The following is a 13,114-nucleotide window of genomic DNA, read 5'->3' as shown; positions in this document are numbered from 1 at the left end:
CTTTTCTTCCAAGGAGTAAGCGTCTTTTAATTTCATGGCTGCAGTCACCATCTGCGGTGATTTTGGAGCCCAAAAAAATAAAGTCTGACACTGTTTCCACTGTTTCTCCATCTATTTCCCATGAAGTGATGGGACCAGATGCCATGATCTTAGTTTTCTGAATGTTGAGCTTTAACTAACTTTTTCACTCTCCTCTTTCACTTTCATCAAGAGACTTTTTAGTTCCTCTTCACTTTCTGCCATAAGGGTAGTGTCATCTGTATATCTGAGGTTATTGATATTTCTCCCGGCCATCTTGATTCCAGCTTGTGCTTCTTCCAGCCCAGGGTTTCTCATGATGTACTCTGCACAGAAGTTAAATAAGCAGGGTGACACTATACAGTCTTGACATACTCCTTTTCCTATTTGGAACCAGTCTGTTGTTCCATGTCCAGTTCTAACTGTTGCTTCCTGATCTGCATACAGATTTCTCAAGAGGCAGGTCAGGTGGTCTGGTATTCCCATCTCTTTCAGAATTTTCCACAGTTTGTGGTGATCCATACAGTCAAAGGCTTTGGAATAGTCAATAAAGCAGAAATAGATGTTTTTCTGGAACTCTCTTGCTTTTTCCATGATCCAGTGGATGCTGGCAATTTGATCTCTGGTTCCTCTGCCTTTTCTAAAACCAGCTTGAACATTATATATATAGCTAAAGTGGGAGACTACTGTGATCTTAGGAGACAAATGCTACCATTACTTTTAATATTTGGATGATAAGTTCCTGTTGTAAATGCAATGGTAAGTGGTTTGAAGGGGCAGTCTGTAGGAAAATCAATTGTTAAAAAGAATATGCCACCTTCATACATGCTGTCATTAGGTGCCATAATTGCAGCTTGCCAATGAAATGTATCTGCACCAAATGGACCTGAAAAAACACTGCTGAAGGCTTATGGGCTAAATCATTAAGTTCCTTATTAATCTGTTTCAACACCACAGTCTGAGCTTTTCATCTGGCTTTTCAATATCTTGGTGTTTACTCAAAGGTGTGGCCAATCAGCTGATTATCCTAGCGACTGGGAAGGACTGCCTCACTGTTCCAAATCAGCTCTGCCAGACGTAAGTGCAGAAGGGCTAGGACCTTCCTCAAGCCACTGTTGGCCTTCTCCCCATGCAGTAATCAGTCCTCCCTGGCCCTACAGGGCTCACAAGCACAACACAGCCACAAGATGTCTGGTCTGACATCATATTTTACATCTTCTTATTTTGTGCATCCCTTAACTACTTATTGTGGATATTGATGACTTTCTTACTTTTACCTTGCGACCTTCCTACTAGCTTTATAAGTGAATGATCTTCTACCTTTACTGTGTATTTGCCTTTACCAATGAACTTTTTCCTTTCAAATTTTTCATATTTCTAGTTGTGGCCTTTTCCATTTAGAGCAGTCCCTTTAACATTTCTGGTAAAGCTAGTTTCATGGAGCTGAATTCTTTTAGCCTTCAGTTCAATTCAGTCACTCAGTTGTGTCCGACTCTTTGTGACCCCATGGACTGCAGCACGCCAGGCTTCCCTGTCCAACACCACCTCCAGGAGCTTACTCATACTCATCTCCACTGAGTTGGTGATGCCATCCAACCATCTCATCCTCTGTTGTCCCCTTCTCCTCCCGTCTTCAATCTTTCCCAGCATCAGGGTCTTTTCCAATGAGTCAGTTCTTCACATCAGGTGGCCAAAGAATTGGAGTTTCAGCTTTCAGTAAATATTCAGGACTGATTTCCTTTAGGACTGACTGGTTGGATAAAACTTTATTTCACCTTCAAATGTGAGTGAGAAGTTTGTAGAGCATTCCTGGTTATGTATTTTTCCTGCTTATTATTTTAGTTAATTGACCTTCATGGCCCGCATAGTTTCTGCCGAAAACTCAGCTCAGAATCTTATAGAAATTCCTTTGTACATAACTTTTTGCTTTTCCCTTGCTGCTTTTAAGATTTTCTCTTTAACTTTTGCCATTTCAATTACAATTTGTCTTGGTGTGAACTTCTTTGGGTTTGATCTGTTCAGTATTCTCTGTCCTTCTTTGACTTGGATGTCTGTTTCCTTTGCTATTATGTCTTCAAATATATTCTCTGCACACCTTCTCTCTCCTCTTTCTGCTGCTGCTACTTGCTGTTTAGTCACTAAACCATGTCTGACTCTTTGCTACCCTAGGAACTATAGCTTGTCAGTCTCCTCTATCCATGGGATTTTCCAGGCAAGAATACTGGAGTAGGTTGCCATTTCCTTCTTAAGGGCTTCTCATTATGAGACCCCCACCCCCGCTCCCAAATGTGAATGTTAGTATGCTTAAGGTTGTATCAGAAGTGTCTGATTGTTGTTGTTCAGTCACCAAGTCATGGCCAACTCGTCATGACTCCATGGACTGCAACATGCCAGGCTTCCCTGTACCTCATCATCTCCTGGAGTTTGCCCAAGTTCATGTAAATTGCATCAGTGATGCCATCCAACCCTCTCATCCTCTGTCACTCTCTTCTCCTCCTGCTTTCAATCTTCCCCAGCATCAGGGTCTTTTCCAGTGAGTCGGCTCTTTGCATCAGGTGGCCAAAGTACTGGAGCTTCCGCTTCAGCATCAATCCTTCCAATGAATATTCAGGGTTGATTTTCTTTAGGATTACTGGTTTTATCTCCTGGCCAGTCTAAGGAACTCTCAAGAGTCTTCTCTAGCACCACTGCTGCCAGTGTCTATGTTTCCATGATGAGTTTCAACTAACTCCTGTCTCTCCAAAAGGTTCTCAAAGATAATCAAGTGAGTCTGACAAAAGATTCTTTCAAATCACTGTTTCTGCCCTGAATCTCATGAGTGTGTGGGGGTTTGTGTTTTCTATTTAAGTATGGAGTCTCTATTTCCCACAGTCCTCTGGCTCTCCCAAAAGTAAACCCTACTCACCCAAAGTGAAATGCTCTTGGGGGCTCATCTTCTCAGTGCAAGACCTCTGAGGTGGGAATCCCAAAATAAGGCTCAAACTCCTCACTCCTTGGGAAGAACTTCTGTGATAATACTTATATTTGCATTTGTGGCTCACCTACCCTGGGGTATAAAGTCTTAACTATACCAAATCACTGCCCCTCCTACCTGTCTCACTGTGGTTCCTTCCTTATATCTTTATTTGCAGAAGCTCTTTTCTGCTAGTCTTCAGGTCATTCTCATGGATAGTTTCTCTGTAAGTAGTTGCAGTTCTGGTGTGCCCATGGAAGCAGACAAGGTCATGGTTATCCTACTCTCTTATTATCTTGTCCTCCAATGACATTTTTTGAAGAAAGAAAAAGTCACCCTAAAATTCATATGGAATCACGAGGGATCCCAAACAACCAAAACAATCTTAAAAAAGAAAAACAAAACTAGAGTATTAACACTTCTTGATTAAGAACTTACTACAAACCTACAGTAATCAAAACAGTAGGGTACTGGAATAAAGACAGACAAGGAACAGAACACAGTCCAGATATAAACCCTTGCATATATGGTCAAATGACTTTTGGCAAGGGTGGCAAGACCATTCAACAGAAAGAAAAATAACAATCTTTTCAACAAATGGTGCTGGATATTCACATGAAAAGAATAAAACTGGATCACTGCCTAACATCATATACAAAAACTCAAAACAGATCAAAGAACTAAATGTAAAAACTAAAACAATGTATCTCTTAGTAGAAAATATAGGGGAAAATATATTTGGCAATGATTTCTTAGATATGAAAATATACAGGCAACAACAATGTAAATAAACTAACTGGCCTTCATGAATATTTAACATTTTGTTCATCAAAAGACAATATCAATAGAGTAAAACAGCAACCTACAGAATGGGAAAATATTTGCAAGTTAAATATCTGATAAGTGATTAATATCCAATAGATAGAGAGAACTTCTAAAACTCAACAGCAAAAAAATACAACCCTAGAAAAGAATCTGAAAAAGGACAGAGAGAGAGAGAGAGATCTGAATCACTTTGCTGTACACCTGAAACTAACACAACAATATAAATCAACAGTATTTCAATTTTTAAAAAATAAAGTTCAGTAAACTAAAAAACAAACAAAATTCAAAAATGGGCAAAGGACTTGAATAGAAATTTCTCCAAAGAAGATTATAAATAGATAGTGAGTACAGGAAAATATGGTCAACTTCACTTATCACTAGGGAAATGCAAATCAAAATTATAATGAGATATCATACTTCATACCCATTAGATGGCTCCGACCAAAAGAACAGAAAACAACAACGTTGGCAAAGATGTGGAGAAATTAGAAGACTTCTACACTGTAAGTGGGAACATAAGATGATGCAACTACGGTGGAAAACTCTAGGACAGTTCTTCAAAAAATTAAAAAGAGAATTATCATTGTAACCCAGCAATTCCCTTTCTGGACATATACCCCGAAGAACTGAAAGCAGTCTCAAATAGATATTTATACACCCATGTTCAAAGCAGCATCATTAACTATAACTAAAATGTAAAACCAACCCAAGTGTCAAAACTGATGAAAGCAAAATGCAAGTGTATATATATACGGTGGAATATTATTCATCCTTCTAGGATGGCAATTTTGAAATAACATATGAATGAACTTGAAGACTACAAGACTAACTGACAGACATGCCAGTCACAAAAAAATCACATACTATATGAATTATACATTTATATGAGGTACCTAAAATATAGACAAAATCATGGAGACAGAAAAGTACAAAGGAGTTTCTAGGGGCTGGGGGGTGGGCGAGGAGAGAATGGAGCATCATTGTTTAATGGGTCTAAAGCTTTTACAAGATGAAAAGAAGTCACAGAGATAGTTGGCTCAAGTTTCCGCAACATTAAAAATATGTAAAATACCACTGATACATACGTCTTAGAATAGTAAGCATAGTAAATTTAATGTTTTGTATTTTACTTCAAAAAATTTTAATTGAAAAAATGAGGCCAACACAAAATATTTACTTGGCAAAGCAACCTCAATGACCTAATTGTCTTCTTGGTGAGTAAGTACATTTCAAAGTAGAGAAATGAAAATTAAATATATGTATGTTCAAAAAAATCATACATATGTTATTAATATTTGTACTTGAATCTTCGGGTGTTTGGCATTTTAAGTAAATTTTAAGTAAAATTATCTTTAAGGTAATTTGGAAAGGTTACCTTTGTAAATCCAATTTAAAAAATGAAATTGAGTAACTGATCTAGATTTGTGATTATAAGTTCACATCTCATTTATAAAAGGATTTGAAATATATCAAACAATGTATATAGTTATACATTTAATGTGCTAGATTTGTAAGAATTACTCAAGTATTCTGAAAAGACTGAAACTGAAGTACCTAAAAAAGAAAACACATTAAATGCATAACTGCAGTTTAAAACATCTAAAGCATTTAACTAAAATGCCTAAGTATTATTCAAAGGCCCTGGAAAATGTTATTTAAAATGTTAATATCCATAAAAGGAATAAGGTTCTTTGTAAACACGCCATGTCTCCTTCACTGGCTGGGAACAGCTCTTGGGCAGAACTCTATCTCACTCATCTTCCTCTCCCTAGCACTCAGAAGAAGGATATAGTAGGTGCCGAGGGAATGTTAACTAATTAATTAAATAGATTGCTAAGGTAGGGCATGGGGACAAGTTGTAAGCATGTTGGCAGGGGACACAAATTTGAACTATTTGTGGAGACTACATAGTGTGTGTGATTTATGAGTCTGTGATTGAGCATGTAGGGGTGCAGATTTGTGGTTTGTAAAGGAGAAGTGATTCATGTATGTGCGTTATCTACAGATGTGCCAGGTGAGTAAGGGAGAAACTTCCCAGGGCTTGCCCTCTCTACAGCTTGGGCCAGGCTAGAGTCATCCACTGGTCTTTTCTCCTCCCACCCTGGTCCCTTCTTTCCTACCTTATATGTACATCACTCTCCAGTCCATAGGCCCCATGTTCAACAGCTTTCTCAAAGGACATTATGGTATTCTCAGGCCCCAGCTGTGGAAGAAAAGGACATCAGGCCTTTAATCTCACAGTCTTTTCTGCTGACATCCCTTTTAGGGTAGTGACGGGGCCCAGTAAGAAAGGACTTTAGAAAGCAAAACTTGATTCCCTTGGCTCTTTGTTCAAAGAACCTGCCTACATTCTTGTCTACCAAATCTGATTCAGGGACTCTGCTCATCTGAGGCAATGTCACTGGACACAATAAAGAGAAATGGACTGAGAATTAGGTGAGTTCAAATCCAACCTCTACAATTAATTACTTATTCTTGTCATCTCAAGTCAACCCCTTTACTTCTCCAGGGGGTTCCGAGGATCTGATGTGCCCTCTACACCCATGCACACCCATACTCGCCCACATTCTTCATGCTCAGACCTACCATGGGTGCACCTCTATGTCCAAAGAAGTACGGCTTGGGTGCCAATTTATTCTTCTCCTGAACACAGGCAGAAAAATTCCCCAATGGAAGCAAATAGAGACACAAAAGGATAAGAAAAAAGGGCAATCCAATAGCCACTTGTAGAGCTGAAAAAGTTGAAGGAGGAGGAAGGGGGGAAAAAAGGCAAATAGGAATGGAGAACCATCCCAAGCAACTAACTATCCCCAAGCAACAACAAATAAATACTTAGTCCATGGGTTCACTAACTCTGCAGACTCACTGACTTACTCTGTATTTCTTTCACATCCTTATGTTCTCTCAGTGATTTGAAAACACAGGAATATCCAAATATAAGCATTATTATTAAGTCACTACTGTTAACAAATGTAAATTTACAAAGGAATGAATTATACTAGAGGTGGGAAGCGAAGGAAAAAGAGGGACTGTTAAGGAATATCTTCTCAGAAAAAGGAGTTTAGTTGGTTCTGAGAAAGCCCAGAAGCCCTTTAAAAATAGGCTTTGTTAGTCACTGAGTCATGTCTGACTCTTTGTGACCCATGGACTGTAGCACACTGGGCTCCTCCATCCATGGGTTTCCCAGACGAGAAGACTGGAGTGGACTGCCATTTCCTTCTCCAGGGTCTCTTCCCAACCCAGGGATCAAACTCACATCTTCTGCATTGACGGGTGGATTCTTTACCACTGAGCCACCAGTGAAGGCCAAAGATAAGCTTTAAATGCCCCTATTTCAGGCAGTAAGGTAGAGTAGAAGGGATAGTGCTGATGTGTGTTTGGTTGCTCAGTTGTGTCCAACTCTTTGTGACCCTTTGGACTAGCCTGCCAGGCTTCTCTGTCCATGGGATTTTTTAGGAAAAATACTGGAGTGGGTTGCCATTTTCCTACTCCAAGGGAGCTTGCTGACCCAGGGATTGAACCTGAGTCTCCTGCATGGCAGGCAGATTCTTTACCTACTAAGCCACTGCAGAAGCCCAGAAGGGACAGTAGTTGACAGAAATGTGAGTTCAAAGCCAGATGCTACTACTTTCAAATTGTGTGACTCAGACACATTGCTTAACCCCTCTGGGTCTTCATTATCTTCATCTGAAAAATGGAGCTATCTTGCTACTAACATCTACTTCATAGAATTGATATGACAGTTGACACCACAGGTACTCAGTATTTTGTGCTTTCTCTCTCTCTCTCACACACACACACACACACACATACACACACACACACACACACACACACACACACACAGAGCCTGACCATAATACCTATTTATCATTGGCTATCTCCCACTTACTATTTTAGACCTCTAAAAATTTTACCCATTTTTAAGTTTTAAAATTACCACCTATGTCACTTTTGAACATAGATCTTCAGCTCTAACCTCTCAACTTTGTAAGCACATTACACCTCTTGTTTCTTTTTCTCTCATTACATGTCATCTGGTATCTTCTGATTCTAGCTAAAATTTAGGAAAAGAAAAGAGTTAATTATTGTTTCTTCTAATATCTTGCCCCCAGAAACATTTCCTAAAACTCACCCTCCACCTACATATATACCCATATACAAACACACAAGGGCAACACTGCAATCCCAGTCTTTCTCTTGCCTGCGTCTCTATACAAGTAGGATGCAAGCACTCCTTGTTTAACCAGTAATCAAAAAGACACAGACAGAAGGTCCTCCTGGTTTCTCAGTAAGGGTGTTGAGAGATAACTCCATTCTCAAAACTGTTTCATGTACACCTCTGATTCTTATTTGTTTCCATGATATTAGGGCGAAGAATGGAGAGGAAACCAGTAGCAGAGGCACACACTTCTGCTTCTGGGGAAGTTCCCAGATGTGACAGGGACTCACATGCTTCTACTCTGAGTTACTAAGATGTACCCATGGATATCTGCACCTGGTTCATGAGTTGAAACTAGTAATATTTAAATACAAACTTAAAGAACTGGGATTTATACCATCGTTCTGTTCAAATAAAATTGCCTCTATTCTCTCCCTAACCCCAATCCATTTCAAGACAGTCAATATGTAACAAAAGAGAGAAAATTCTTATTTTTCTAGAAAGAGAATCCCTCTTTACAAGAAGATTGGTTTGATCAGGGAAATGCTATGATAGGTCATGTGGGGTTGTCTGACTATAAGGAGCATGACTGAGTAATAAGCTGAATGAATTTCAAAGAGGTACACTGGTGGCTATCTATCCAGCTTGTTTCACTGAGTAAGGTACAGAAGTTAAAGGCAGAACCGAAAGGATCAGGCAAGGTTCCACCCACAGAACATACCTTCTCCTTCCAAATGGATCAAGTAGAAAGCCAAAGGCCATGAAAGAATAACCATCATAGCTATGCTGCTCAGGTGTATGTAGGGAGCAAAGACCTGGGAGAAAGCCAAAAGTCAGGCTGAACACATCTGAACAGACAGGGCTACAACTAAGAATGGTGCTTACCTGCAGTGACAGCCCAACGGTGAGCCATCTGTCTTTCCAGTAAGTGAATAAAATCCAGAAAAAAAATGAGCATATCACAATCACTAGCAGAATCAGGATCTGGGGAAACAAAAAGAATTTCCTGACTTCCAAGCACTAATCTTGGATGAGAACCATCCTTAGGAAATGTATGTGTCCCTGTAGTGTCTGGGTCCTCATTTCCTCATGCTTTTAACCTAACCAACCTGCAAATGCTCAACATTAGATGAATTCAATAATTTACCTTCTTTGCTTTCTGGAGAAAAAAATTACACAGCTATGTATATGGCCTGATACCTTTACTAATTTATCATCTCCACCTCAGCTGGGCCACCATGAGTACTGCCTGGCATGTCTCACTCAGCTTCAATAATGGCTATTATAAATATTCACTACTCTTTTACATGACTCAATATGGTAACAAGTAAAAAATATTTTGTAAGTAAGTACCTTTTCAGTGCATGTTTTCCCCAGCAGACTGTAAGTTTCAAGAGGTCAAGGACAATATTTGTTTATAATTATATCTTCACTGCCTTGCAGAATATGTCTGATTCATATAAAATACTCAATAAATATTTGTTGAACAGATGAAAAATATCTGCTGGCCAGAACACTATTTCGTTGAGAAAGAACACTAAGACCAAGAAGATACAACTTTAAATTTTTCTCCTTCAAATACAGTTTTTCTGCTTCTATGTTGCCTGTAAAGAATACTTGGTTCCCACTCTCTCATAATCTCTATAAAGAAGCAACTGAATTAAACCTTCTCACAAAATAATTCCAGATCATACTGCCTTCAATGGTTAATTTTCCAAACATTTAAGAAAAAATATTTCCACTTTAACAAGCTCTCCTAGAGAATAAAAAGGAGGGAATGCTCTCTAACTTGTCTTATGAAGCCAACAAAACATTGATACTCAAATTCAATAAGGACATTACAAGAGAGAAAAATTATAGTCCAATTTCTCCTATTAACAGATGCAGAAATCTTAACCTATTAGCAAATCAAATGCATTACAACACAAGGGTTTAATTGTCAAATAAGATTCACATGAATCTTCTGTGATTCTGTGAGCATACCCAACACCAAACTTCACTAATGATTGAAATGATATAGTCAATTAAAGATAAATTTTTTTCTTGTGGGAAAAGCTGATTCTATCAAATGCAGCTATTCATAAAAATGTCTTTCCTCTCCTGTATTAGGATACATGCTGATCCTGGACTTAAAATATGAGGTGTGTTTTTGTAGCAATATTTTTTGGAATCCATTTTCTTGAATAATGGAAATAAAAGCAAAAATAAACAAATGAGACCTAGTTAAACTTAAAAGTTTTTGCACAGCAAAACAAACCAAGAACAAAATGAAAAGACAATCCACAGAGGAAGACAAAATATTTGCAAGTGCTGCAACTATCAAAAAACCAAACAACCCAATCAAAAAAGGGCAGAAGACCTAAATAGACCTTTTGCCAAAGAAAACATATAGATAGCCAACAGGGAAATGAAAAGATGCTCAACATCACCAATTATTAGAGAAATGCAAATCAAAACTACAATGAGGTATCAACTCACACCAGTCAGAATGGCTGTCAAAAAAAGTCTACAAATAATCCTTGCTGGAGAGGCATAGATAAAAGGGAACCCTGCTAAACTGTTGGCAGGAATGCAAACTGGTGCAGCCAAGGGAAAATGGTTGGAGGTTCCTTAAAAAACTAAAAGCAGAGCTATCATATGACCCCGCAACACCACTCCTGGGCATGTATCTAAAGAAAAACATGGTCTGAAACAATACATGCACCCCAATGTTCATTGCAGTACTATTTACAATAGCCAAGACATGAAAGCAACATGAATGTCCATCAATGGATGAATGCACAAAGAAAATGTGGTACACAGATACTATGGAATAAAAAGAACGAAATATTGCCAATTGCAGTTATGTGGATGAATCTAGACCTTGTCAAACTAAGTATGTCAGACTGAAAGGCAAATATCATATGATTTCATTTATATGCAGAATCCAAAAAAAGATACAAATGAATTTATTTACAAAACAGAAATAGATTCACAGACATAGAAAACAAACTATGGTTGCCAAAGGGGAAAGGAGAATGGGGAGGGAAAAATGAGGAGTATGGGATTAACAGATACACACTACTATATATGAAATGGATTAAAAAACAAGGATCTACTGCATAGCACAGGGAACTATACTCAACATCTTATAGGGATTTATAATGGAAAAGAATCTTAAAAAGAATGTATATGCATATGTGTTTATAAATGATCACCTGGCTGTACCCCTGAAACAACATTGTAAATCAACTACGCTGTTGTTTAGTTCCTAAGTTGTGTCCAATTCTGGTGACACCATGCACTGCAGCACGCCAGGCTTCCCTGTCCTTCATTATCTCCCAGAGTTTGCTTGAACTCATGTTCACTGAGTCAGTGATGCTATCTAACCATCTCATCCTCTGCCATTCCCTTCTCCTTTTGCCTTCAATCTTTCCCAGAATCAGGGTCTTCTCCAATGAGTCAGCTCTTCACATCAGGTGGTCGAAAGTATTAGAGCTTCAGCTTCAGCATCAGGCCTTCCAATGGATATTCAGGGGTGATCTCCTTTAGGATTGACTGGTTTGATCTTCTTGCAGTCCAAGGGACTCTCAAGTCTTCTCCAGCACTACAGTTTGAAGCACCAATTTTTCAGCGCTCAGCCTTTTTTATGGTCCAACTGTCACAACTCTCACATGACTACTGGAAAAATCATAGCTTGCTTTAACAGGACCTGTGTCAGCAAAGTGATATCTCTGCTTTATACACTGCCTAGGTTTCTCGTAACTTTTCCTTACAAGGAGCAAGCATCTTTTAATTTCATGGCTGCAGTCACCATCTGCAGTGATTTTGGAGCCCAAGAAAATAAAATCTTTCACTCTTTCCACGTTTTCCCCTTCTACATGCATGAAGTAAATCAACTATACTTCAATAAAAAGAAATTTGTTAATCTGAGGTGTGTGTTTTGAGCAAAATGTATGGAAACTTTGATTCCCAGAAGGAGCCTTTTGAGTTACAGAGCATCCTTATCTTATATCCCATTAATTACGCAACTCGGGTCAGCCATGTCTCCCACAATCAAATTTATAAATTTCAAGATTATTTACAATAAGCAACCCAAATATACCAGGTTATATTCTGCTAAAAATTTTCATAGATAAAAATTCTTCACTATCTTTTGACTAATAACTATTTTTAGTATGTTTAAATACCTTTGATATATTTATAAAGAGTTTTGATTCATTCCTCTCTGAACATGCCTAAGTGGAAGGAAAAAGGTTACAGGCCTGGTACTAACCCTTTCCTTTGGGATTTATTCTTTGCACACTAAAACTGAAACTCCAAGCCCCACAGAATCCCTGTTGCCAACAGAAGCAATCTCTCCTCAAAAGTCCAATAAACCTAATCCTTCAACGGATGAAGCCCTGACTAAGGTGGTCACCTTTCAAGGGGATGCCCACTCTTTCTCATACCTCACCAGCATCACTTTCCATTGTCTCAGTTCAGTTCAGTTCAGTCGCTCAGTCATGTCCAACTCTTTGCAACCCCATGAACCACAGCATACCAGGCCTCCCTGTCCATCACAAACTCCTGGAGTTCATCCAAACCCATGTGCATTGGGGCGGTGATTCCATCCAACCATCTCATCCTCTGTCGTCCCCTTCTTCTCCTACCTCCAATCCCTCCCAGCATTAGGGTATTTTCAAATGAGTCAGCTCTCCGCATCCGGTGGCCAAAGTATTGGAGTTTCAGCTTCAGCCAGTCCCTTCAATGAACACCCAAAACTGATCTCCTTTAGAATGGACTGGTTGGATCTCCTTGCAGTCCAAGGGACTCTCAAGAGTCTTCTCCAACACCACAGTTCAAAAGCATCAATTCTTCGGCACTCGGCCCTCTTCACAGTCCAACTCTCACATCCATACATGACCACTAGAAAAACCATAGCTTTGACTAGACGGACCTTTGTTGACAAAGTAATGTCTCTGCTTTTGAATATGCTATCTAGGTTGGTCATAACTTTCCTTCTAAGGAGCAAGCGTCTTTTAATTTCATGGCTGCAATCACCATCTGCAGTGATTTTGGAGCCCATAAAAATAAAGTCTGTCACTGTTTCCACTGTTTCCCCATCTATTTGCCATGAAATGATGGGACCAGATGCCATAATCTTAGTTTTCTGAATGTTGAGCTTTAACCAACTT

General features: G+C 38.9%; 1 protein-coding gene across 1 annotated transcript in view; it reads right to left on the bottom strand.

Moving 5' to 3' along the window:
- Positions 1-13,114, bottom strand: part of LOC102278578 (glycerophosphodiester phosphodiesterase domain-containing protein 4-like) — a 156,758-nt gene that overhangs the window by 84,681 nt on the left and 58,963 nt on the right. The window contains exons 5-9 of the mRNA XM_070365017.1: positions 8,844-8,942; positions 8,680-8,773; positions 7,776-7,853; positions 6,383-6,528; positions 5,917-5,999 (exon numbers count right to left, since the gene is read on the bottom strand). Of these exons, the coding sequence (XP_070221118.1) occupies positions 5,917-5,999; positions 6,383-6,528; positions 7,776-7,853; positions 8,680-8,773; positions 8,844-8,942 (500 nt within the window). The remainder of the gene's footprint in view (positions 1-5,916; positions 6,000-6,382; positions 6,529-7,775; positions 7,854-8,679; positions 8,774-8,843; positions 8,943-13,114) is intronic.

Source organism: Bos mutus, chromosome 29, assembly GCF_027580195.1.
Source record: "Bos mutus isolate GX-2022 chromosome 29, NWIPB_WYAK_1.1, whole genome shotgun sequence".
Lineage (NCBI taxonomy): Eukaryota > Metazoa > Chordata > Mammalia > Artiodactyla > Bovidae > Bos > Bos mutus.
Note: the sequence above shows the minus strand (reverse complement) of the source record. Positions and strands in the feature narration are given on the sequence as shown.